The 25,277-nt window shown below is 47.9% G+C and overlaps 1 protein-coding gene across 7 annotated transcripts in view; it reads left to right on the top strand.

Moving 5' to 3' along the window:
- The window catches only part of ITGB4 (integrin subunit beta 4), a 304,508-nt gene that overhangs the window by 27,869 nt on the left and 251,362 nt on the right, over positions 1 to 25,277 (top strand). For all 7 annotated transcript variants that reach the window (XM_086930744.1, XM_086930743.1, XM_086930741.1 and 4 more), the window contains exon 2: positions 11,952 to 12,043. In XM_086930744.1, coding sequence (XP_086786870.1) covers positions 11,952 to 12,043 — 92 coding nt within the window. The remainder of the gene's footprint in view (positions 1 to 11,951; positions 12,044 to 25,277) is intronic.

Genomic DNA, 25,277 nt, shown 5'->3' with positions numbered 1-25,277 from the left:
TTCTTGATTCTAGTGCTTAGTTTGAAGTAGACAAAAAAAGTGCAGAACCAAAAGTTTTTCTTAGCCGCCTGCAGCTGGGACTGCCAATTTCCTGATTTGCTGAATGCCAATGGTGCATAGTTTTTAAGTCTGATGCATGCCTCTTAAATCCACCACCCTACATTTCTCGTTATCACATGTGTGAAGGTCATTTTTCACCTCTGCTTTCTCACTTTGTCACTGTTTTCCTATCTTTCTTTTTCTCCTGATTGAAGGTGGTGGGCACAGGGGCATATTTTCATGAACGTTGACCCAGAGAAATAGACAGAAAGACACATAGGGCGAAGGAAAGAAGTAGATAGATCTAGGGAAACTATCAAAGGGAGAAAAAAAGAAGGGAGAGCTAGGAAAGATAACAAAGGGAGAAAGCATAGATGAAAAAGAGTAGATGAAAAATAACCTGTCAGAGTGTGATAAAGAGAAGGAAGTGCAGGGGATTGGAATAGACAGCTTGAGGCGGAAGGGGTGTCAGGGCCACCTAGTAAATATTGTCCTAGAGACTGCTAGGGATGCAGAAGTGGACCTCAGATGTGGAAAAAATGGAAACGGACACTTCTGGATTTTATCAGCATAGAGGTGATAGGGAAAGCCAAATGAAGGCATGCCACCCAGGGGAGATGCACTCTGTAAGGAGCAGAGAGCCCAGACTGAGCCTCTGAGACGCTCACCGGCAGAGGGTGGACAAGAACAAGACCGAGAGACAGCGAAGAAGCGATTAGAATCGTCCTAGGAGAACAAATGAAGGGCGGTGACAGCTGTACCGAGAGATGTAAGAGTGATCAATTGCATCAAAGGTGGTTCATTGTTTGAGGAGAGGGAAGGTACCCGAATCTGACAGATCTGTTTGGATGTACTAAGTGCAAATTAACGCTATAGAAATCTCTCTTAACATAACATGACAACAATAAACAACATGACATGACACGGCATTAAACAACATGGTACAACAATACATAGCATTCCACAACATGACATAACTCCAGACGAGATATTGAAGTGCTTTTTAAGCGAATAGCAGACCACTCTGGAACCCAAGAATAGTAGTTAGTAGGTTAATAAGTTCTTTTTTTTGTTTTTCTCCGTGCGCATTGATTGTGTTAGATTTGTGCTCTTCATTGCATTCATGTTTAGTAGAGGTTGGAGTAAGGATAGAATGATAGGTATGCACTTGACTTCTTCCTTCCCCCGCTTGCCAGCCTACTCAACCTTTCTTTCTCCTCAGCTGTGGTCCCCAGCTGTTGGAAGTCTGCATGGGTTTCACCCATTATTAAAAAACCCACTCTGGATCCCACTAAGCCAGAAAATTTCCGGCCCATTTCACTGCTCCCCTGGACGTCTAAACTAGCTGAAGCCCACGTAAATAAAGTGCTATCCCACCATATGCTGCAAAATCTAGTCCTGGACCCCTCCCAAAACGGCTTCAGGCCAGGACACAGCACCGAGTCGGCCCTTCTAACCACCACCGAACACCTCCGAGGCATCCTAGATGCTGGTCAAAGTGCCGCGCTGATCCTGCTGGATCTCAGCGCGGCCTTCGACACGGTATCGCACAATATCCTGTTGAAACGACTCGAGGCCATTGGGATCAGTGGACTTGCCCTTGACTGGTTCCGGTCCTTTCTTAAGGACAGGTCCTTTCGAGTTTCAGCTCCACCCCACATCTCCCAATCCCATTCCATCGAGCAGGGAGTCCCCCAGGGATCGGCGTTAAGCCCATCCCTTTTTAACCTGTACGTCCAGCCCCTTGCAGTAGTGGCTAAAGAGTATGACCTTACGCTGGTGTCGTACGCTGACGACACACAGCTAATTATCACACTCTCTGAAGGTCCATCTCCCTCGGCTACTAAATTCAGGGATGGCCTAGCCGCAGTTGCACAGTGGATGACGCGCAACTGCTTGCAGCTAAACGCCGGGAAAACAGAGGTACTTCTTCTTGGCAAAACCCCAAGCCTTTGGAGCGATCATTGGTGGCCCTCTCTGCTTGGCCCCACCCCCGCCCCAAAAAATGTAGTCAAGAACCTAGGTGTCTGGCTGGACTCATCACTCAACTTTCAGTCCCACACAAAGAAAGTGGCAGCTACGTGTGTGGGGCTAATGAGGAGCCTTAGCCCGATACTAGGTTTTTTTGACGCCAGAACCCGCCAGCTAATCATCCAAGCCATGATTCTTGCCCGGCTGGACTATGCCAACGTTCTATTCTTAGGGGCAAACAAAGCAGAACTGGCAAGACTGCAGCGCATTCAAAACTCGGCTGCCAGAGCCGTGATTGGTCTCCCACGCAGGTGCTCTGCTAGAGCCACCATTCGTAACCTTCACTGGCTACCTGTTGAATCCCGTATTCACTTCAAAACCCTCACAATGGCATTCAAAATTCTTAATTCTGAGGACTGCCCCGAACTTCTACGCCCGCTCCTTGTACCCTACACTCCCCAGCGCACCTTGCGCTCACTAGGTCAGCACCTCGTGACTGTCCCCCGAACCAAGCTCTCTAGAATGGGCGGACGCTCATTCAAAGTCCTAGGCGCAAAACTCTGGAACTCCCTGCCTCTACACATTCGCACCCTAACCAATCTGACTGTCTTCCGGAGGGAACTTAAAACCCACCTCTTTTCTGTCATCTAGTTTTGTTGGTTATCCCACCCACTCCTCTGGTACTGGTTAGGTTAGCGCCGGGACGCTCCGTTGCTGGGGCAGCTGTTTGCGCTTCAACAAAGGGGTAACAAAAGGGGGAGTTCGGAGGAGGGATAGAATGATAGGATTGGATTTCTAAAAGTGAACTAGTAAGTAGTGGTTGTGTGTGCTTGTTAGTTTTGCTGGACGGCTAAAGGAGGGGAGAAAGTTTGAGAAGGATGTTTGGGAGTTCATACTAGACAGAGTAATGCAAAGGATTGAGTTTTTTTTATTAGCAAGAAGTAAATAATTTACACACACACACACACATATATATGTGTATATGTTACTTACATGAAGCGGCAATATGCACATGATCTGCTGTCATATCAACTCTTATATACATAAATATACACATTCCACTTATTGTAGGTAATATTAATAGACATAACCCTCTATATAAGAACCTATATGTACATATAAGCCATGTTTTGACATGGTCTGCTATACAAATGTATCTTGGGGTGCAATATGTAGTTTTCCCCTCATATAAATGTATCTATTTGAAACAGGAGGCATTGTTCAAAGTAAAATGAGGTGCACTTATACGACAACAGCTCTTTTCCTTTACTGTGAAAGTATAGCTTGTTATGTCTGAGTATACTGTTGTGGTACATTCTTGAGTTGTGAGTATAGTTGTCGTGTGGGGTAGAGCCAGCTCTTGACTAATCTTCTGAAGTGGAGATGGTTGTCTGTATAATCTTATGTTTGTAGGTAGGGAATTCCATAGTTTGGGGTTGGATTCAAAGTTTTGGTTGCTTGAACAGAGAAAGATGTTCCACCCATTTATAGTCTCTTGTATGTAGGAATTATGAAGCAGGGAGCCATTCTTGAGCGTAAGCTCCTTTGTTGTATGTATTTGTTGATTTTCCTTCCTGATGAAGAGAGATCCTTTGCCATGTATTGCTTTTTGAGTGATACAAAGCAGCTTGAAGGAGGATCTTCTTGCAACCGGTAACTGAAATGTAGTACAAAGAGGGCATAATTTCAGGCAGACCTGTCTGTAGGTCACAAGACCTGTCCCTGTGATCATTGCATACAAGAGCATAGGGCAAATGGCAAACATGACTTGGATAGGGGCCAATCCCTCCATTTACTTCCAACAGAGCATTACCCTGAGAGAATTAAATACAGGGGTACATTGTATACCTATATGCAGCACACAGGACATAATATTTGGAAAAGTCTTCTAAATACAGTGGCCTTCAACCACATGTTGTCCAACTCATATGCAGAGGCACCATGTATTTCTGCCGGCGATGCAGTGCACCTCCATGTAGCACATACATACAGAGCCTAGCTTTAACCACATGGCTGCTGGGCGTTTTCCCCCCCTGTGCTGGAAAATGCCATTTTAGTGGCACCATGACGAGCTCAGCTCGTCATCAGCACACGACACCTTTGGGTGATGACGAGCTGAGCTCGTCATCAGCATCAAAAGGGTTAAGCTAGTTCCTGTGTGCTCCAACCTCAGGGGTAATGGGCACATAGAACAAGGGCAGTAGCAATGAAATTGAGTCATGTTAGACCATTAAGCCTGTCCAGATCATGGAAAACTGTCCGCTCAGCTAATCAAGCCTGTCAATCTTCTATGCTCACTAAATGCTGAGTAGTGGTGGGGGTAAAGTGAGAGTAGCATACTTCTGAACAGCTTCCCCAACATCAATACCATCATGCCAGTCTCTAGTGTCACTTGCTGGTATACACGAACCGGGGGAGGGTGTGTTTATCGTATACTTAGAAGTACTTTTTCCTTCCCTGGCTCCCAGTAAAGCGAGGTTAGAAATTTTATTTTAAGTCTTTTTTTTAATATTAAGGAGCGGGCAAACTACTACTGACAAGGTTTCTACCATCATCAGACAGAACACATGTTTGTTTGGTTTTTAAGATCCATTTTTAATAGATTTACAAAGCATAGCTGTATATAACAAATATTGGCAAAGCCAATAGGTATCATGTAGGCAAGAGCTATTGGCAAAGCCAATACGTTTTAGCTATGTTGTACACCAGGGGGGCTGCTGTTCAGCATGGCTAAAAGCTAATGGCATAAAGGAGAGTGGCGTGGAGTATCATAAAGTAGAGTGTCATGGAGTGTTATGGAGTAGGATGGCATAGAGTAGAGTTGAGTGGCGTGGAGTGGAGTGAAGTGGCGTGTCATGGAGTGGTGTAGATTGGAGTGGCTTAGAATGTTGTGGAGTGTTGTGGAGCGAGTAAAGTGTGGTAGAGTGGATGGTCAAAGAGTGGAGTAGAGTGTTGTAGAGTTGAGTGACATAGAGTGGAGTAGAGTATTGTGGAGTGGCATAGAGTGTCGTGGAGTGGTGTAGCGCAGAGTGGAGTGGCATAGAGGGTGTTGTATAGAGTGGAGTAAAATGGTGTAGAGTGGCGTAGTGTAGAGTAGATTGCCATAGAGTGGAGTGCCTTACAGTAAAGTAGTGTAGTGTAGTATAGTAGAACGGCATTGAGCCGAGTAGAGAGTTGTAGAGTGGAGTGTTGTAGATTGGAGTAGAGTGGAGTGGGATAGAATGGCATTGAGTGAAGTGGAGTAGTGTGTTATAGAATAGAGTGGAGTAAAGTGGCATGGGGTGGCAGAAAGGGAGTTGTGTTCCGCATCGTAGAGTGGGGTACAGTTTTGTAGAGTGACAAAGAGTGGAGTGGCATAGAGTGGGGTAGAGTGTCATAGAGAAGAGTACTGTTTAATGGAGTGTGGTATCGTGGAGTGTTGTAGAGTGATGTGTCGTAGAGTGGCCTATAATGAAGTGGCATAAAGTACAGTGGTGCAGAGTAGATTGACATAGAGTATAGTGAAGTAGAGTTTTCTCGGGAAGCGTGCCATGGAAATCTGGGACATGATCTCCTCCCTCACCTTCTATGTCATCTTCCTCACAGAAACCTGGCTTCACCCCAAGTCCGCACCAGACATCGCCACCACCATCCCCAAAGGTTACATGATAACACACCCGGACCGAACCATTAAGCATGGAGGTGGAATCGGCATCATTTACAGGGACACCATTCACTTCACAACATCCCCTGAGAGTGCAGTAGAGTGATGTAGAGTAGAGTGGTGCAGAGTAGAGTGCAGTGGTGAAGAGTAGGTGGTGTAGAGTACAGTGGCGCAGAGTGAAGTGTTGCACAGTAAAGTGGTGGAGAGTGAAGTGGAGTGGAGTTGTGCAGAATAGAGTGGAGTGTTGCAGTGTAGAGTGCAATGGAGTAGAGTTTATTGATGCAGAATCGAATGGCATAGAGTGTAGTGGCGTAAAGTGCATTGGCATAGAGTTGTACAGATTAGAGCGCTGTGGCATAGAGTAGAGTGGCATAGAGTTAAGTGGCAGGAAGTGCAGTGTTTCAGAGTAGGCTGTCGAAGAGTGCAGTGGTGTATAGTAGAGTGCATGGGCGTAGAGTGCTGGGGCATAGAGTAGAGTGGTGTAGAGTAGATTAGCATAAAGAGGAGTGACGTAGAGTACCATGGTACAGAGAAGAATACCGTGGCATAGAGTGCAGTGACTTAGAGTGCAGTAACTTAGAGTGCTAGAGAGTAGAGTATAGTGGCATAGAGTCTGCAGTGTTGCAGAGTAGAGTGGAGTGGTGTAGAATGCAGTGGCGAAGAGTGTAGGGTTGAACAGTAGAGTAGGATGGGGTAGAGTGCATTGGCATTGAGTAGAGTGGTTTAGAGTAGAGAGGCATAAAGTGGAGGGGTGCAGAGTAGAGTTCAGTGACACAGTGTGGGGTGGCGTAATGTGAAGTTGTGCAGAGTAGAGTGCAGTGGTGGGGAGTGGAGTAAAGAGGAGTATGCATGGTGTGGTAGCGTAATGCCATTACAGACAACACATCTTCAATTGAAATGACCATTACATTTGCACAGAAATACAGTTTTACTGATAAAAGTATACAGTGCACAAACGATAATGTGGTGCAATGTCATCACCCTAGTGTATTGATTTGTTTTGATCATATTAAAGTATTTGCTTCCACCACACTTCAGAAATACCAAAAAATTTGCTTCATTTGTGCTTTCTTAATTTGGATATATTCTGAAATATATGCACAGTTTATTTACAGACATTTAAATGTTGTTGTGTGCTACAAAAAAACAACATTATACAGCTTTCCTCCAGCACACCCCCAGTAGCCAGCATGATTGTCACATAAATCCTCCCACCTTGAAATCAGAGAAAGAAAAGTAAACACCAAACTCGCTCAGAAGATAGAGCCTGAAATTTGAACTCCGTCTTTGAATATACAGCAAATGTGACAAGATAAGTACAAGATTGAAAGGTCTGTTTACAGAAAGCAAGTACAGGTGGAAGAATATAGCAAATATGGTATGGGCCACTGAAGAGACGAACTCAGGCTGGACACCCTAAAATAATTACAGTAAATAGAAAGCAAATGTGACTTATAAACAACAAACCAATGGTAAGCAATGGGCAGAATTAATTTGTAGGGAAGTATGTCCCCAAGATGTCCTTAGCAGACCAACAGCTTTGCTATCTGGTAGGCTTCGACCTAAAAAAAATGCCTCCAAACGAATAATCCATAGATCTAAAAAAGAGGATCGAGATGGATGTAATTATGGTTTAAACATTCAAACAGAAACACATTTGCATGCATAAGGTTGCAGACTGCACTAGTGAAAGATGGTCACATTACTTACACCCCCAGCAGTGTAGACGACTCCTAAAGACGATATCACAGAGTGGCGATGGGCAGAAATCCTTTGTAAGGAGGCTCAATCTAGTGAGAAAGTTGTGGCAAGAACTGTAGGTTTATGATATTGCCAGCACTGCTGATGTTACTCTGTAGGATTGCTTTGCTTTTCAGGATTTGGAGGCTGCTAGACTGTGGCCCTCATCACGGTACTGGTGGAGATAAGTTATATGTTAGAGGCAAGGTTTTTCTTCTTGTAAAAGCAGAGGGCCACGTCGCCATCTTTGGCACACAATGTTGGTGGCATCTTTGGCTACCTATTGAAGGTATCGAGAACCTGTGATTGAAAAAAGAAGCAGACACCAGAGTCCTAGGCAGAATGTTAAATTTAACTTCCAAAAAAAAGTAAACTTTCTATATAGTCGAGTAAAGATATTTTTAGCGAAAGTGAAAAGTTTTACAGTGTAAAGAAAATTGCAATTTACATGCGGTCTCATTTCCTTCCACAGATTCACTTTCAAAGTCCTTTTTAGACATATACGCTAATCATCAAAGCATTTTCACTAGAGTCGGAGTAGGAATCTGAAATTTTCAAACACGAAAGAGGATAAAAACAAACACCCTTTCACACTGACTTTTGGAGGAATTTAAAATGATTTCACATTTCTGATACTTGATACATATTATCTTTTTGTGCAATTGAGGCAGTTCTGGCAACTACAGAGGTCCAGTCTACCATGTGAACCAAAGAATGGTTTCCTTTTTTCCTGTTTGAGCAGCGGATATGGTCAGGGACTACTGCCCGACCCCTCCCCTGCCCCGTGTTTCTACACCTTTATTTAACAAGGAACATGAGAAGCTTTTCTTTGGAAGGCGGGGGGTCATACAACCCCCGGCCGAATTTATTAAAACATAAAAGCAAATTAAAAATATTGAAAAAAACAATTTTCACACTTATTGATGCAGAAAACTTGATTGACATTTGATTACAATTCATGTAGACTGGTGTCAAAGGCTAACCTTAACATAGTTCTAATACAGCGTTTTCCTATCTTAGCAAAAAAGCATTGAATCATAATCATATGTTATTAATTTCTGCATTCTATTTTGGGCCTACGGCAAGGTCACTAACCGGTGTCAGATCCTTATCTAAAACAGCCATGCCCTCTCACATGAGTGCGCATGCGCAGAGGGCCCGTTTACCGAGAGGGAACTCCCCCCCCCTCCCCCCGGTTACCCCCGTACGCTCCCTGGACTTCGTTATATTAACAAAAGGGGGGCCCTTGCACTCAGCACCATTTACTGACATCATGATGCACGTGCGGGGTGGCCAACCAGCCTAAAGAAAGCGTGACTTCCTCCTCCCCGCACCCAGCTATCCATCCGGATGTACCGCCCCTGGAGTTTCTGGAGAGACCATTTGTCCCTCCACCTGGGCGGCCCCTTTAATGAATGGCGCCGCCCTCTAAGGACCTTAAATTGACTGCCCACCAGTCATGACCTTACCGCCTGACCAAGAATATCAATAAATACGACGATTGCTGACCTGTAAACGGGAAAAGGTTCCTAAGGAAAAAACTCACACCAAAACGAGTTACCTTGGGAAAGAAGACCAAATTATGCAAACAACATGCAAACAACCACTATCAAACTTCATTGACTATCTGCTTCAGGAGATGGTGGGTGGAGAAAATGGATTACAGCCTCCTAGAAGGCTGAGGGGGGCAAGGTGCAAGCTCGAGGAGCGCGGGAACAAGAGACCACTTCCCGCTCTCCTCCGCCTTTTAACCCCTTAAGGTGGCCAGACCAGTTCTAACTGGTCTGACCCCTAGCTCCCCCCTTGACCAGGAAGTGAATTAATCACTTCCGGGTCAACGGGGAGCCCTACGCCAATCAGAGGGGAGGCGCGCCTACCGCATCATTGTGACACGGCGGCGCGCGCCCCCAGAGCCGATGACACCAAGGGGGGGGGGGGAGGGTTTGAGGGGGGTTGGGGGCGTTGCCCCTCCATACATGCCCCCGCCTTTCTTTTCTCATTTTGCCTGCTCCGCCCTGCAGGTCTTTGTGGTGTAAGTCCACTTCCCAGGCTCACCTCCTTGAAGGGATCATTGAACTGGTACAGATCACAAGGTGAGGAATCTGCGGCTATTTGAACCATTTTAAATAATGACACTTACCTTTGATTCAACTCTTATTGGTGGATACTCCAGCTGCAGATTCCTCATCGCCCACCTGTCTCCCTATGCTATGGAGTACTGCTCTTAGATGGTTATTATATGCTTAAGTGATATACATGGAGGCAAGCGTTTGGCAGATTTGAGTTGGAGGATTAACACACTCAACTGCGTGATTAGGGTTTGGTGGGTATGTGCTTGGATGGAGATCAAAGAGGTAGGAGTTGGGGCTGTGAGTAAGATGCAACGATTTGTCCTAATATTGTGAAGGTCAGAATGAAAGTATGGAGGTGATAAAGTGAGAAAAAAACATCCTGCGATCTGGATTGTTCGTAGGATCTTCCCAAACTTGACCCTTTTTTCCCTAAATGCACAACGCTAAACCACGTAAAAAATGGCTACTCCTTTCTCATATTAGACCAAAGAAATCCCTACTGTATCACTAGAGCTAGAATGAAGCTTCTAACACAGTGGCCCAAATTATATGCTTGCGGTATGTGTACTCCGTCTCAGCGGCGACGGAGCATACATACCTTCAACATGTAGGTCCACCCGTGTGACTTAAATGCGGGTAGACCTTCCATCTTACTACGCCTGTGACTACTCTGCCCCCACCATAGTCAAACTTCTCTGACAGTCAAGCTGAGTTAGAGCCAGTGGAGAAATTACTACATGTCCGCCGCCCAATCATGAAGGGTAGAGAAGTAAAAAAAAATTACTGTCCAGCACCGCCAGACAAACCCTGGTCGTGAGAAATAGTAAAATGTAAATGATGCTCCTCCTGCCATGGGAGAAGACTCCCATGCCGAACGGAGCATAATTATTTTATTTTTGAAAAAGAAAATCCTGTTGTGGGATTTTCGTTTGCAAACCTGCACCCGACCGTGGATTGCATTGACAGGAACCACTGTTACAGTGGTTCCTGCCAATGCTTTATAAATTACTTCCAGCTTGGTAATCATTTATTAATTTGGCAGTCGTAACCTCCACCAGGGCGACAGAGGTATTTACTCTGTTGGCTAGTGGAACAACAGCCCGACCACCAATATATAAACGAGGCCCAGGTTTGTGATGTCGTCTATGTGCTTGTGTTTGCTCACCTGCTCAGGACATCCACATCACATGTAACAACAGCCTGTCGGTAAGCAGAAGAAACCAGCCTCATGACATGTCCCTGCTATAGCTCCAAGGTTCAGGGTGTCCCAACATCCAGCTCCCATGCCAATGTCAGAATCTACGCATATACCGGTGGCTGCATACATCTTCCAGGCAGCATCATCATGATTACCTTGCCCTACATCAAGGTAGTATGAGTATCGAGACACGTCGCTTCACCAGCTTACATGTTCACTTGGTCCCAACATATCCCCCACACCAGTTCACAGATTTTCAATCAATATCAGCATTATAATTTTCCTTACTAGCTTATCTATTGCATGGCAGTGCCAGTATCAAGACATGCTCCTGCCCCATCAGCATCATGTCATGTCCCTCTTTCACAGCATTGTGTTGTTTGTTTGCCAGGTTGCGTTATTAGGCAAGAACAACAACATCACGTGTCTCAGCACCAGCTCACATGATCTCAGACATTATTTAACATCACAACCTTTCTCAGCACCACCTCACATGATCCCAGACTGTATCAACTTTAGAACATGTCTCAACACCTCCTCACATTATCTCAGACAGTACAACATCAGAATATGTCTTAGCACCACCTCACATGCTAGAATATAGCACCAGAACGAGTTTCTGCTCCAGTTTACACGACCTTAGAAAGCGTCGGCATCTTACCATGTCCCTGCTCAAGACCACATATTGTTAGACAGTACCAGCATCAGTACATGCCCTGGCTCCAGCTCACATGATCTCATACAGTACCAGCATCAAGACGGGTCACTGCTCCACTTCACATGACCTCAGACACCATCAGCATCATAATATGTGTCAGCACCACCTCGGGTGATCCCAGACAGTATCAGCCTCAGAATATGCCTCAGCACCGCTTCACTTGGTCTTAGACAGCAGCGCCATCTGAACATGTTCCTGCTCCAGCTCACATGACCTCAGATAGCATCAGCACCATAACATGTGTCAGCACCACCTCACATGATCTCGGACACTGTCGTCATCTGGACATCTCTCTGTTCCAGCATCAGCATCAGCAACTCCGTACTATAGCTCACATATCATTAGCCAGTACCAGCACCAGTGCATGTCTCTGCTCGAGCTCACATTATTAGAGACAGCATCTTAACATGTCTATGTTCCAGGTCACATTTCCGTAGATAGTACTTACATTAGGACATGCCCTGGCTCCAGCACGCAAGTTCCTCACTCTCTTGTCATGCTGTAAACTCCTCTGTCACTCTTTCTCTGTCTGCTGAATACCCAGGACTTAACTCTGATCATTTGTTGTAGGTGGAGGAGAAGCATGGACCTGCCCTCTCAAAGACTGTGGGTCCTGACCCTGATGCTGATGTTCCTCTGTGGGATGTGCAAAGCGAACACACGTAAGTCCACCATGTCTATCTGGATGCATCCCTTTGTGGTTGGGCTGAAGGGAATGGATATGGGAAAGACACATCTGTCAGACTTCTGGTACTGGACATTACTCTCTGTTCTGTTGGCGCTGCACATTGTACTGTGCTGGTTCTACTCATTGCTCTCGATTGGATCCACATGTTGTATCCTTGTATCCTGTTGGCTCTGTATATTGCTCACTTTTGGCTCTGTACATTCTCAACATCGGGACTTTGCATATTTCTCCTATTTGACTTTGGGCAGAGCTCATTTTTGGCTCTGCACATTGCTGTCCATTAGTTCTGTATGTTTCTCTGTGTTGGCTCTGCCCATTGCACATCATTGACTCCTTAAAACTGAGCTTTTCAGCTTGGCGCATTGCTTTGTTGGCTCTGTCCATTGCATGGTGCCTCCTGTGTACATTGTTAATTTCTTCTGCTTTGCTTTCTGCTAACGCTTTACACAGTTCTGTGTGGGGTCTGTATGTTTCTGTGTAGCTCTGCACATTGCTCATTGTCAACTCAGTAAATTGCTGCACATTAGTTGCTGTTTACACTTCTCTTTTTTGGCACTGTATACTTTCTGTGTAAGCCTTGGCATAGTTCCGCTATGCGGAACTCTGCGAAGTGCAAAAAAACTCTGCCGCGCTACGCGGAGCTTCGCGAGCAGCGGACTCCGGTAGATAAATGCCGCTCGTTGATATTTTCAGTGGCAGGTGCTTGTCCGCACTGTGCAATCATCGCAAATAGCACCATGCACAGCGCAAGCGCAAACGGAAGCTGCTTCCTTGCTGCCGCTTGAGTAGATTTTGACTCGAGCAGCAGCATTCTCAACGTGAATGGACGGTATCTCAACACGAGCAGTCGCAAGAATATGTGACCACTCGCAATAAGAAATCTGACCGCCCGCGTTGAGAAATCTCGCCGAGAGGTTGATTTCCACACTCGCGCTCACCAACTTGACATTGCCGACAATGTTTCTGTGTATGCTCTGTATGCTTCCCTGAGCTGGCTCTGTATGTTTCCCTGTGCTGGCTCTTTATAGGTCCCTGTGTTGGCTCTGTATAATTCCCTCTTTTGGCTCTGTATGTGTCCCTGTGTTGGCTCTGTATGTTTCTGTGTTGGCTCTGTATGGTTCCCTGTGTTGGCTCTGTATGTTTCTGTGTTGGCTCTGTATGGTTCCCTCTGCTGGCTCTGTATGTTTCCCTTTGTGGGCTCTGTGTAGGTCCCTGTGTTGGCTCTGTATGTTTCCCTGTGCTGGCTCTGTAAGTTTCCCTGTGTTGTCTCTGTATGTTTCCCTGTGCTGGCTCTGTATGTTTCTGTGTTGGCTCTGTGTGTTTCCTTGTGTTGGCTCTGTACATTTCCCTGTGTTGTCTCTGTATGTTTTCCTGTGCTGGCTCTGTATGTTTCTGTGTTGGCTCTGTGTGTTTCTCTGTGTTGGCTCAGTATGTGTCCCAGTGTTGGCTCTGTATGTTTCTGTGTTGGCTCTGCACATTGCTCAGCGTTGACTGTATATTATTCATTATTTGCACTTTTCATTGCTCTCTTTTGGCTCCCTACAGAGTTCCGTTCTGACTGTGGGTTTCTCTGTGACGACTCTGTGCATTGCTGTGTCGACTCTGTAAATTTCTCATTGGTTGTTCTTTTCGTTGCTCGTTTTGGCTTAGTGCAAAGTTCTGTGTTGGCTTTGTGTGTTTCACTGTGTTGACTCTTCATATATCTCAGTGTCAACTCTGAATATTACTTATTCGTTGCATTTTTAATTGCTGTTAATCAATCAATCAATCACAGACATTTATAGAGCGCACTACTTACCCGGAGGGTCTCAAGGCGCTTGGGGGGGGGGGGGGTGCTGCTACTGCTCGAATAGCCAGGTCTTGAAGCTGTTGTGTATGTCCGCGATCTTGTTACGGCTCCTTCAAAGTTCTCTGTTGGCTCTGTATATTTCTCTGTGGTGCCTCTGCACATTGTTGTGTTGGCTCTGCATGTTTCTCTGTGATCCCTCTGCACATTGCTGTTTTGGCTGTGCATGTTGCTCTGTGGTGCCTCTGTACATTGCTGTGGTGGCTCTGCATGTTGCTCTGTGGTGCCTCTGCACATTGTTGTGTTGGCTCTGCATGTTGCTGTGTGCTGCCTCTGCAGATTGCTGTGTTGGCTCTGCATGTTTCTCTGTGATACCTCTGCACGTTGCTCTGTTGGCTCTGCATGTTTCTCTGTGGTGCCTCTGCACATTGATGTGTTGGCTCTGCATGTTGCTCTGTGGTGCCTCGGCACATTGCTGTGTTGGCTCTGCATGTTGCTGTGTGCTGCCTCGGCACATTGCTGTGTTGGCTCTGCATGTTTCTTTGTGGTGCCTCTTCACATTGCTGTGTTTGCTCTGCATGTTGCTCTGTAGTGCCTCTGCACATTGCTGTGTTGACTCTGCATGTTGCTCTGTGATGCCTCTGCACATTGATGTGTTGGCTCTGCATGTTTCTCTGTGGAGCCTCTGCACATTGCGTGTTGGCTCTGCATGTTGCTCTGTGGTGCCTCTGCACATTGATGTGTTGGCTCTGCATGTTTCTCTGTGGAGCCTCTGCACATTGCGTGTTGGCTCTGAAAGTTGCTCTGTGGTGTCTCTGCACATTGCTTGTTGGCTCTGCATGTAGCTCTGGTGTCTCAGCACATTGATGTGTTGGCTCTGCATTTTTCTCTGTGGAGCCTCTGCACATTGCGTGTTGGCTCTGCATGTTGCTCTGTGGTGTCTCTGCACATTGCTTGTTGGCTCTGCATCTTGCTCTGTAGTGCATCTGCACATTGCTGTGTTGACTCTGCATGTTGCTCTGAGATGCCTCTGCACATTGATGTGTTGGCTCTGCATGTTTCTCTGTGGAGCCTCTGCACATTGCTTGTTGGCTCTGCATTTTGCTCTGTGGAGTCTCTGCACATTGCTTGTTGTCGCTGCATCTTGCTCTGTGGTGCCTCTGCACATTCATGTGTTGGCTCTGCATGTTTCTCTGTGGTGCCTCCGTACTTTGCTGTGATGGCTTTGCATGTTGCTCTGTGGTGCCCCTGCACATTGCTGTGTTGGCTCTGTATTTGTCTGTGGTGCCTCTGCACATCGATGTGCTGACTCTGTATGTTTCTCTGTGGTGCCTTTGTACATTGCTGTGTTGGCTCTGTATATTTCTCTGTAGTGCCTCTGTACATTGCTGTGTTGGCTCTGTATATTTCTCTGTGGAGCCTCTGCCCATTGCGTGTTGACTCAGCATGTTGCTCTGTCGTGCCTCTGCACATTGATGTGTTGGGTCTGCATGTTTCTCTGTGGAGCCTCTGCACTTTGCGTGTTGGCTCTGCATGTTGCTTTGTGGTGTCTCTGCACATTGCTTGTTGGCTCTGCATGTAGCTCTGTGGTGCCTCTGCACATTGATGTGTTGGCTCTGCATGTTTCTCTGTGGGGCCTCTGCACATTGCGTGTTGGCTCTGCATGTTGCTCTGTGGTGTCTCTGAACATTGCTTGTTGCCTCTGCATGTTTCTCTGTGGTGCCTCTGCACATTGATGTGCTGGCTCTGCATGTTTCTCTGTGAGGCCTCTGCACATTGCTTGTTGGCTCTGTGTGTTGCTCTGTGGTGTCTCTGAACATTGCTTGTTGGCTCTGCATGTTTCTCTGTGGTGCCTCTGTACTTTGCTGTGATGGCTTTGCATGTTGCTCTGTGGTGCCCCTGCACATTGCTGTGTTGGCTCTATATTTGTCTGTGGTGCCTCTGCACATCGATGTGCTGACTCTGTATGTTTCTCTGTGGTGCCTTTGTACATTGCTGTGTTGGCTCTGTATATTTCTCTGTAGTGCCTCTGTACATTGCTGTGTTGGCTCTGTATATTTCTCTGTGGGGCCTCTGTACATTACTGAGTTGGTTCTGCATGTTGCTTTGTGGTGCCCCTGCACATGGCTGTGAGCTGATGGTCTGACAGGCCGTGAATCACAGAAACCAGGAGGTGATGGCTAGAAGGGGGGCAGCATGCAGTTGCGGTGGTACACATGCAGTCGTTCTTTCATATGAGATGCCATCTTTACACAGTTGCACATATCTACAGTTTGAATCACGAGATGATGGAACAGTATTTCCAGAATCACTGGATTTTGAGATCAAGTGCCGAATCTAGGATCCGAGGCCAGGACATTGTGTTCAGAAACAAGCAGCCCAGGCACAGCTGCTCCCGGACGGGTCGCCCTCCGCTTCACGTGTACTTAACCCTCGACAACACTCCTAAGGAAGATGCAGGAACTCGTTAGTTCTAAACAACCAGTAGTTCATGGTGGTGAGTCACAAATAAATAGAGGCTCGTTTTTGGAAATCAATGACGAGCCTCCCCATTAGCTGCTCCAATTTTTAATTACATCAAGAGCTAAACATCCCCTATATAACTGATCAGATTAAAGCAGCTCCTATTCTTCTTTGGCACTCAATATGGTGTAGAGATAGTATCCCTTATCCAACAAACAATAATGGATTGTTTAGACCTAGATCAAAAAGCTTTAAAAACCCGTTTCTCAGCCTTTGCCTATGAGGCGAGAATGAATGTAAATCATAACAAACCATCTATAAGGGAATACTTGGAGGGCCCACTGCAGGATGAGGGGTTATCCTCCTATCTGGAGTTGTAACATTGCCTCTGCACAGATTTATTCTGTGAAGGTTTCGCCTTAATTATATCCCATGTATGCGGGGCCACCCTGCTGGCATTCTTTCTACTATTGATCTTCCTTGTTGTCCTTGTGATGATCTCTCGCCTCAAACTGATTTGCACATTTTCTTCTTTTGTAAATTTTATTGCAATCATCGGAAAAGGTTTTTAGCTCCTCTTTTACGTAAGCTTAATTTTAGGCAATGTCGCCCGGCCTTATGCTTTTTAGGTCTCGCCTGTCGATGCGCATGCGCATCGAGCAAGGCGAGAGTATTGGGACTTATCTACTCTTTATCTAACTTGCAAGGAATCGTGGCGATTCCTTGCAGTGCCCGTGACTTTTAAGCTCAATGCGCATGCGCATTGAGCTTAAAAGCGCGTGCACGTCCGTCTTTGTTTACCCGCTCCGCCCCCTCCCCTTCCCGCCGTGTCGCATTTCTCCTCCCCTCTCCCCTCCGTCTTGTTTATTTTACCCGCTCCGCCCCCTCCCCTTCCCGCCGTGTCGCATTTCTCCTCCCCCCCTCCCCTCTCTTCCCTCCGTCTTGTTTTAGCTACTTGTCTGGGACTGCCTCTCCTCAGTCACTGACCCGACCACATTGTACCCATACTTTGTTATGCACTTCAACCACTGACTAGTCCAAATATCCCCTCACGTCAATCCACACACCTCCTCGCTTCCGCTCTATGTGTAAAGCATGTCCTCCTAACATCCATTGGCTGCAATACCTCCCAGTCACTTGTTTGATGCCCCTTAGCTCCTGCCTCTCTTTTCTCCTGTCTCTTACTCCTTCTACGGGATTGGATCAGACACCCCCTCACTTCAGTCTGCACCACCTCGCTCGGTGTTTGAACCACTGCCTCCTCGCACCTCGTTCATCCACTGGCAACAAATCCTTCCAGTGACTTTTTTTTATGCCCCTCAGCTCAGGCATCCCTCTCCTCCTGATGTCTGGACCGCTTCTACGTGACTAGGGCAGACTTCCCCTCACTTCAGTCCACACCACTTATACATGCGAAGCCCTCCCACCTCACAGGGCAGACACGCATTTTGTTTCGTCTGGCCACATTACACCCCAGTGCCCCCTTCGTGATGCCCCTCAGTTCAGGCAACCCTCCCCATCTCACGTGTCGCCACACCACCTCACAGCACCTGCAGGCCATCTCCCTCCCAGACTTCAGTTCACGCTATCTGGCAATCTCTGGCACTTGCCACCCCCTCCTCCCCGTCTATCGCAGACACCCCCTCACTCCTGTCTGGTCCCCGAGCTCAGACGTCTCCACGCGACCTCACCTTCACACACTGCACTCCCTCCCTCCTGTCTGACTGGTATTGCGTCCCCCCTCGCCCTACTGCTTGAATGAGTGGCGCCGCCCGCTGCCTACCTTAGCGCCTCGCATGCCCACCCTCGCGGCGCCCCGCGAGAGAGAGCCAGGCTGCCCCCATCAACGGCGCAGCCTTTGTTTCCGGATCAGGGGTGCCTGCCCCTCGGTGCATCCTGTTCATTTCGGCCCTGATTATTATTGAACGGCGTGTTCGCCTCGCGCTGCCCGTCCTGTGACTCTCGAGCACACATACACACACAAACCCACTAACGTTTAAAATGAAGCACCTCCGCCCGTGTGTCATTCGGTCTGAGCACGCACTTTGAAGTTGGGGGGCGGTGGCGTTTAAGTGAGCCGAGGCGCCCCGACTTTGTGGCTGCTCAGCCTCGCTGGCAGTGCCAGGTTGAGTCTGCCTGTTTCGCGTTCGCCTCCCCGTTTCGCGTTCGCCTCCCCACATCGTTCTTCACGGACTGACCCTCCTTGTGGGCTCTGTTCAGGTGTGCGGTGCCATGTCTCACCGTGCCTACTAAAAAATGATGTTTAGTAGTGCATCCAGTATTTGGGAAAGAATGCGCTTATAGAACACAGTTTTAATGTTTGGTCATACCCCCTAAAAATGTATATCTGGCTATGGGTCTGAGCTTTTTCCTCCAGCTGAAAGTGCTGTAGGGTATGTGTGTGGGGCTGTAGGGTAGATGGGCGCCTGGGCTTTAGTCGATCTGCCCACGTGCCCAGATTATGGCAGCGCTCTCATTGCATCAACGCTCTGATATCTCGCATTATGCCATAGCTCAAATTACACCTCAGTTAGGGAAACGCTCTTTTAATTGTGCCATTGCTATATATATATATATATATATATATATATATATATATATATATATATATATATATATATATATATATATATATATATATATATTCACTTTAGTTTCTGAGGAAAACTCATGCAAATGACACTAATTTACTTTTAGGTTACGTTATTTGTGTCCACAAATTAGTTTGCCACTGAGGACCTACATGACCGCTCACAGTTTGATCTACTCCACTTGACCACATTGTGTGGTTTTTGGGCAGATGGCTTTTTCATCAAACTGAGCCTCAGTTCCTTACTTCCCAAAATGTGAGTGTGTTGCAAGCATTAGATCAATGCATTGTTTATCTTTGAAACCTAGATGAACTCTGCAAAGTCATCTAGGAGTGAAAAATGTTATGGACCAGTACTCAAAGCTCTTCACATCTGTAGGTTTGCTTTGCAATTGTAACATTTGGAATTTCACTCGTAAAAGGATTTACTCACATGAAGATTTTCATGAGAATTTAATCAAATGAGAAAAATGTTTTTACCCACAGGACCTGGAAATAGGTGGGAAGTCGTAGTTATGGGGCTGAAACGCTCCATGAAAATGTGCCCATCCATAAGCTTACGTCAGTATTGTTTTCCAAGGTCGAAAGAGGCCCCTCCCCCTCCAAATAGAAAGGAGGTGGAATAGGGAAAGGAGTTGCTCCGTATGAGAATTTTTTTTACCCCTGAATAAAAAGTTTGTCATATGAATTTGCAGTTTTCACCCTCAACCCCTCACCCTCACTCACCCTCAACCCCTCACTCACCCTCACTCTCACTCACTCACTCTCACTCACCCTCACTCACCCTCACTCACCCTCACTCACCCTCAACCCCTCACTCACCCTCACTCATCCTCACTCACCCTCAACCCCTCACCCTCACCCACCCTCAACCCCTCACCCTAACCCTCACCCTCACTCACCCTCACTCACCCTCACTCTCCCTCACTCTCCCTCACCCTCAACCCCTCACTCACCCTCAACCCCTCACTCACCCTCAACCCCTCACTCACCCTCAACCCCTCACTCACCCTCAACCCCTCACTCACCCTCACTCACCCTCACCCTCACTCACCCTCAACCCCTCACCCTCACACAGTGCAATAGGTCTCGGAGCATTTGAGTTAGAGCTTTTAGAATTGTTTATGGCTTTTTTTATTTGTAATTCTTTAGCATTGGCTACAGGAAACAAAAATGCTAAAGATTTACAAAAAAACCCATAAACAATTTTAAAAGCACTAACTCTAATGCTGCGAGACCTATTGCATTTCCAATGCTTGTTACGAATGCTGCCTGATCCTCTAACCTGTTCTAGTGTTGCTTCTTTTTTATGTGCGTCTCTGAGAACTAGGAAAAGGATCACTTGCTGATATGAATTGTTTTATTTTAGTGTTTTTATCTGTGATTTGTGAGCTTTTATGATTAATTCTGGATTAATCGAATAAAGTACTTTTTTATTTGAGTTGATTTGAGTAGTGCTTCCAATGAGACTCTCGCAGGCTGTGTAGTTGTCCCTCACTTAAGAAGAATGTGACTCCTTCACCGTTGAGAATATTTTTGTGTATGTAAATGTGCACATTTGTAATACCATTTTAAACAAGAGAACATCAACTTATTTTCCACACAGGAAGGGCGAGTTAACAAAATATCGAGAGCCCCGTCATAAAACCCTTTCTCCGAGTGATGCAGGAAAACAGTGTTCACACAGAACAGGATATCCTTAACTACAAGGTCCAGGGCGGCCCTGATAAAAGATGCAGGGACAAGGGCACCTATCCCTCCCACTCCTCCTCTGAAGACCTCTCAGCAGTGTAGGTTCCTAGCTTGGGCCTTTCACTCTTCCTCTATAAGCTTCTCAGCAGCACAGGTCCCTAGCTTGAAAATTTCACACATCCCCTGGAAACCCTTGAGCAGTGCAGGTCCCTAGCCTTTGCCTTTCACTCTTCCCCTGTAAACCCCTGAGCAGTGCAGGTCCCTAGCCATAGCCTTTCACTCATCCCCTGGAAACCTTTGAGCAGTGCAGGTCCCTAGCCTTAGCCTTTCACTCATCCCCTGGAAACCCTTGAGCAGTGCAGGTCCCTAGCCTTTGCCTTTCACTCTTCCCCTGGAAACCCCTGAGCAGTGCAGGTCCCTAGCTTTAGCCTTTCACTCTTCCCCTGTAAACCCCTGAGCAGTGCAGGTCCCTAGCCTTAGCCTTTCACTCATCCCCTGGAAACCCCTGAGCAGTGCAGGTCCCTAGCTTTAGCCTTTCACTCTTCCCCTGTAAACCCCTGAGCAGTGCAGGTCCCTAGCTTGAACCTTTCACGCATCCCCTGGAAACCCTTGAGCAGTGCAGGTCCTTAGCCTTAGCCTTTCACTCTTCCCCTGTAAACCCATGAGCAGTGCAGGTCCCTAGCCTTAGCCTTTCACTCTTCCCCTGTAAACCCCTGAGCAGTGCAGGTCCCTAGCCTTAGCCTTTCACTCATCCCCTGGAAACCCTTGAGCAGTGCAGGTCCCTAGCCTTAGCCTTTCACTCTTCCCCTGTAACCCCCTGAACAGTGCAGGTCCCTAGCTTGAGCAGTTCACTCCTCCTCTGTAGACCTCTCAGCAGTGCTGGTACCTAGCTTTAGCCTTTCTCTCTTCCTCTATGCATTGCTGGAGTTGCGTCGTGCTTGCAACAGGACTCCAGCAATGCCTGACTTTTGCACCAAAAGATACGTCAGAATTTCAGACTCATCTGTCAATCCTTGCGCCATGGTGCGCCATATTGTGATTATGGTGCATACATGATGGCGCAAGGGTATTACAGGATGGTGCAGGGAAACTGACGCATCTATTCAGGTCTGTCTGTTTCTTGTAAATCTTCCCTTTCCTCTTTAGAAAGTTCAGTGATGCAGGTCCGTACTGGACCTTTCACTGATCTCCTGTAGGCTTCTTGGCAGTGCAGTGCTTGGGCCTTTCACTGTTCCCCCGTAGACTTCTCAGCTGTGCAAGTCATTAGCTTAGTCCTTTCTCTCTTCCCCTGTAGAACGTTTAGTGATGCAGGTCCCTAGCTTGGGCCTGTTTTCCCTCTTCTTCAGTAGGCCTCTCAACTGTGCAGGTCCCTAGGATGGGCCTTTCACTCTCCTTTGTAGACTTTTCAACAGTGCAGCGCCATAGCTTGGACCTTTCAATCTTCCTCTGTAGACCTGTCAACTGTGCAGGCCCCTAGCTTGGCCTTTCACTCTTCCTCTGTAGAACGTTTATTTATGCAGGTCCCTCGCCTCAGCCGTTCCCTGCTCTCCTGTAGACTATCGGTGGGGCAGGTCCTTAGCTTGAGCCTTTCACTCTTCCTGTGTGGACCTCTCAGTGGTGCAAGCCCCTAGCTTGGGACTTTCACTCTTCCTGTGTGGACCTCTCAGTGGTACAAGCCCCTAGCTTGGGCCTTTCACTCTTCCTGTGTGGACCTCTCAGTGGTGCAAGCCCCTAGCTTGGGCCTTTCACTCTTCCTGTGTGGACCTCTCAGTGGTGCAAGCCCCTAGCTTGGGCCTTTCACTCTTCCTGTGTGAACCTCTCAGTGGTGCAAGCCCCTAGCTTGGGCCTTTCCCTCTTCCTGTGTGGACCTCTCAGTGGTGCAAGCCCCTAGCTTGGGCCTTTCCCTCTTCCTGTGTGGACCTCTCAGTGGTGCAAGCCCCTAGCTTGGGCCTTTCACTCTTCCTGTGTGGACCTCTCAGTGGTGCAAGCCCCTAGCTTGGGCCTTTCACTCTTCCTGTGTGGACCTCTCAGTGGTGCAAGCCCCTAGCTTGTGCATTTCACTCTTCCTGTGTGGACCTCTCAGTGGTGCAAGCCCCTAGCTTGGGCCTTTCACTCTTCCTGTGTGGACCTCTCAGTGGTGCAAGCCCCTAGCTTGTGCATTTCACTCTTCCTGTGTGGACCTCTCAGTAGTGCAAGCCCCTAGCTTGGGCCTTTCACTCTTCCTGTGTGGACCTCTCAGTGGTGCAAGCCCCTAGCTTGTGCATTTCACTCTTCCTGTGTGGACCTCTCAGTAGTGCAAGCCCCTAGCTTGGGCCTTTAACTCTTCCTGTGTGGACCTCTCAGTGGTGCAAGCCCCTAGCTTGTGCATTTCACTCTTCCTGTGTGGACCTCTCAGTGGTGCAAGCCCCTAGCTTGGGCCTTTCACTCTTCCTGTGTGGACCTCTCAGTGGTGCAAGCCCCTAGCTTGGGCCTTTCACTCTTCCTGTGTGGACCTCTCAGTGGTGCAAGCCCCTAGCTTGGGCCTTTCACTCTTCCTGTGTGGACCTCTCAGTGGTGCAAGCCCCTAGCTTGTGCATTTCACTCTTCCTGTGTGGACCTCTCAGTAGTGCAAGCCCCTAGCTTGGGCCTTTCACTCTTCCTGTGTGGACCTCTCAGTGGTGCAAGCCCCTAGCTTGGTTCTTTCACCCTTCCTGTGTGGACCTCTCAGTGGTGCAAGCCCCTAGCTTGTGCCTTTCACTCTTCCTGTGTGGACCTCTCAGTGGTGCAAGCCCCTAGCTTGGGCCTTTCACTCTCCCTGTGTGGACCTCTCAGTGGTGCAAGCCCCTAGCTTGTGCCTTTCACTCTTCCTGTGTGGACCTCTCAGTGGTGCAACCCCCTAGCTTGTGCCTTTCACTCTTCCTGTGTGGACCTCTCAGTGGTGCAAGCCCCTAGCTTGTGCCTTTCACTCTTCCTGTGTGGACCTCTCAGTGGTGCAAGCCCCTAGCTTGGGCCTTTCACTCTTCCTGTGTGGACCTCTCAGTGGTGCAACCCCCTAGCTTGTGCCTTTCACTCTTCCTGTGTGGACCTCTCAGTGGTGCAAGCCCCTAGCTTGTGCCTTTCACTCTTCCTGTGTGGACCTCTCAGTGGTGCAAGCCCCTAGCTTGGGCCTTTCACTATGCCTCTGTAGACCTTTCATAAGTGCAGGTCCCCTCAAACGCTGCTGATCCCCAGACCAGGCTTATTCCTGGTTCTTTCTAGATCTCTGAGTACTGCAGGCCTCTAGGGCGAAGCCTTCACTTTTCTTCTGTAGACTGCTCAGCGGTGCAGATCCCAAGCCTGCGTCCTGCACTCTTCCTCTTCAGTCCTCTCAGTGGTGCAGGTCCCAAGCCTGTGCCAGTCACTCTTCCTCTGTCGATCTTTCAGCTCTACGTTTATAAGGATGAAATACCAGGACTGTATGAAGCAGATGCTCCAGGCTAATGGTTTTGCATTTCCTTGGTAGTGTCCTGTTTGAACTTTGCCCCCAGGGTCTTCCAGCTTTCCTCTACGCTTCTGCCAGCTGGGGACGCACCACAAGTGTGTCTTGCTTTGCCCAGAAGGGAGTAACCTCTCCTCTTTATCCCAGGTGTGTGGTACGAATTCTGTAATGTATGGGAATGATCCCTGCTCGAGGATGCATGCCTACATTATAGTGGCACCTCTCTAAAGGCAGGGGCGGCTCTAGGCTCATGGTTGCCCTGGGCAGGGAGCGTAGGTAGTGGGCCCTGGAAGAGGGGGTCCAGGTGGGGCGGAGCGCGGAGGCCATTGAAGAGGGGGGGGGGGGGGGGGGGGGGGGGGGGTCAGGGTGATTGGAAGTAGAACAGAACCGGAGGCCGCCAAATCCCTGCCAGGGGCCGCCACGCAAATATGTATCCATCCTCAGAGGATTATTATATGAAGGATATATATTGGCGTGATGGCCCCTGGGGTTTGGTGGCCCTGTGCAGGTGCACAGCTTGTACATGCCTAAGGCTGCCCCTGCTAAAGGGCTACCACGTGGCCCTGTTTCTCTTCCCCCCTAATCCCATCTCGGAAATTACATACCTGTAAATGGAGTTGTTTTTCAGATGCCTGGTTTTGGACTCGATTGGGTAACTTCATGCCAGTCCATCATCTCCCCGCCCACCAAGAGCCTACCCTGACTGACTGCCTTCTTAAAATGTAAACAAAGGTTATATCTGATTCAGGGTAGTCCCCTGTGCAGATCACCAAGGTAGGCAAAGGAGCCCAGAGTTTACAGCTTCTAAGAGCAAAACCACAGCAAGCTGAGTAGATGTTGGGAGTGCTCTACTGAACGCCCTTTCCCTTGGTTAGTATGTAGGTGGAACACAGTTCTTCACCCTCATCAGGCCAGAGGTGCTTTCCTTGAAGTGCTTGTCTGCAGAGCATTGTCATCCTCCAGCAACAGACGGGCATCAGTATTATCCCAGACCAGAGTTCCAGTCCTCTACAGACCATTGCATCTGCCCAAGAACCAGAACACCAGTAGACTGTGAGAACTGTCGAAAATGACCAAGCCGTGGATAAACACAACTAGAAACCTGAGCAGTGACCCTGCCTGGCGAGCATATGAACTCTGCTCCAATGACCCCCGCACCCACATGGAGTCTGTCCCTTGCACATACTTGTGCATGCTGCGGCATGTAAAGCAAGCGCCTG

The sequence above is a fragment of the Lissotriton vulgaris genome, chromosome 7 (assembly GCF_964263255.1).
Source record: "Lissotriton vulgaris chromosome 7, aLisVul1.2, whole genome shotgun sequence".
NCBI lineage: Eukaryota > Metazoa > Chordata > Amphibia > Caudata > Salamandridae > Lissotriton > Lissotriton vulgaris.
The sequence above is the reverse complement of the archived record's forward strand: the minus strand, read 5'-3'. Positions and strand labels throughout refer to the sequence as shown.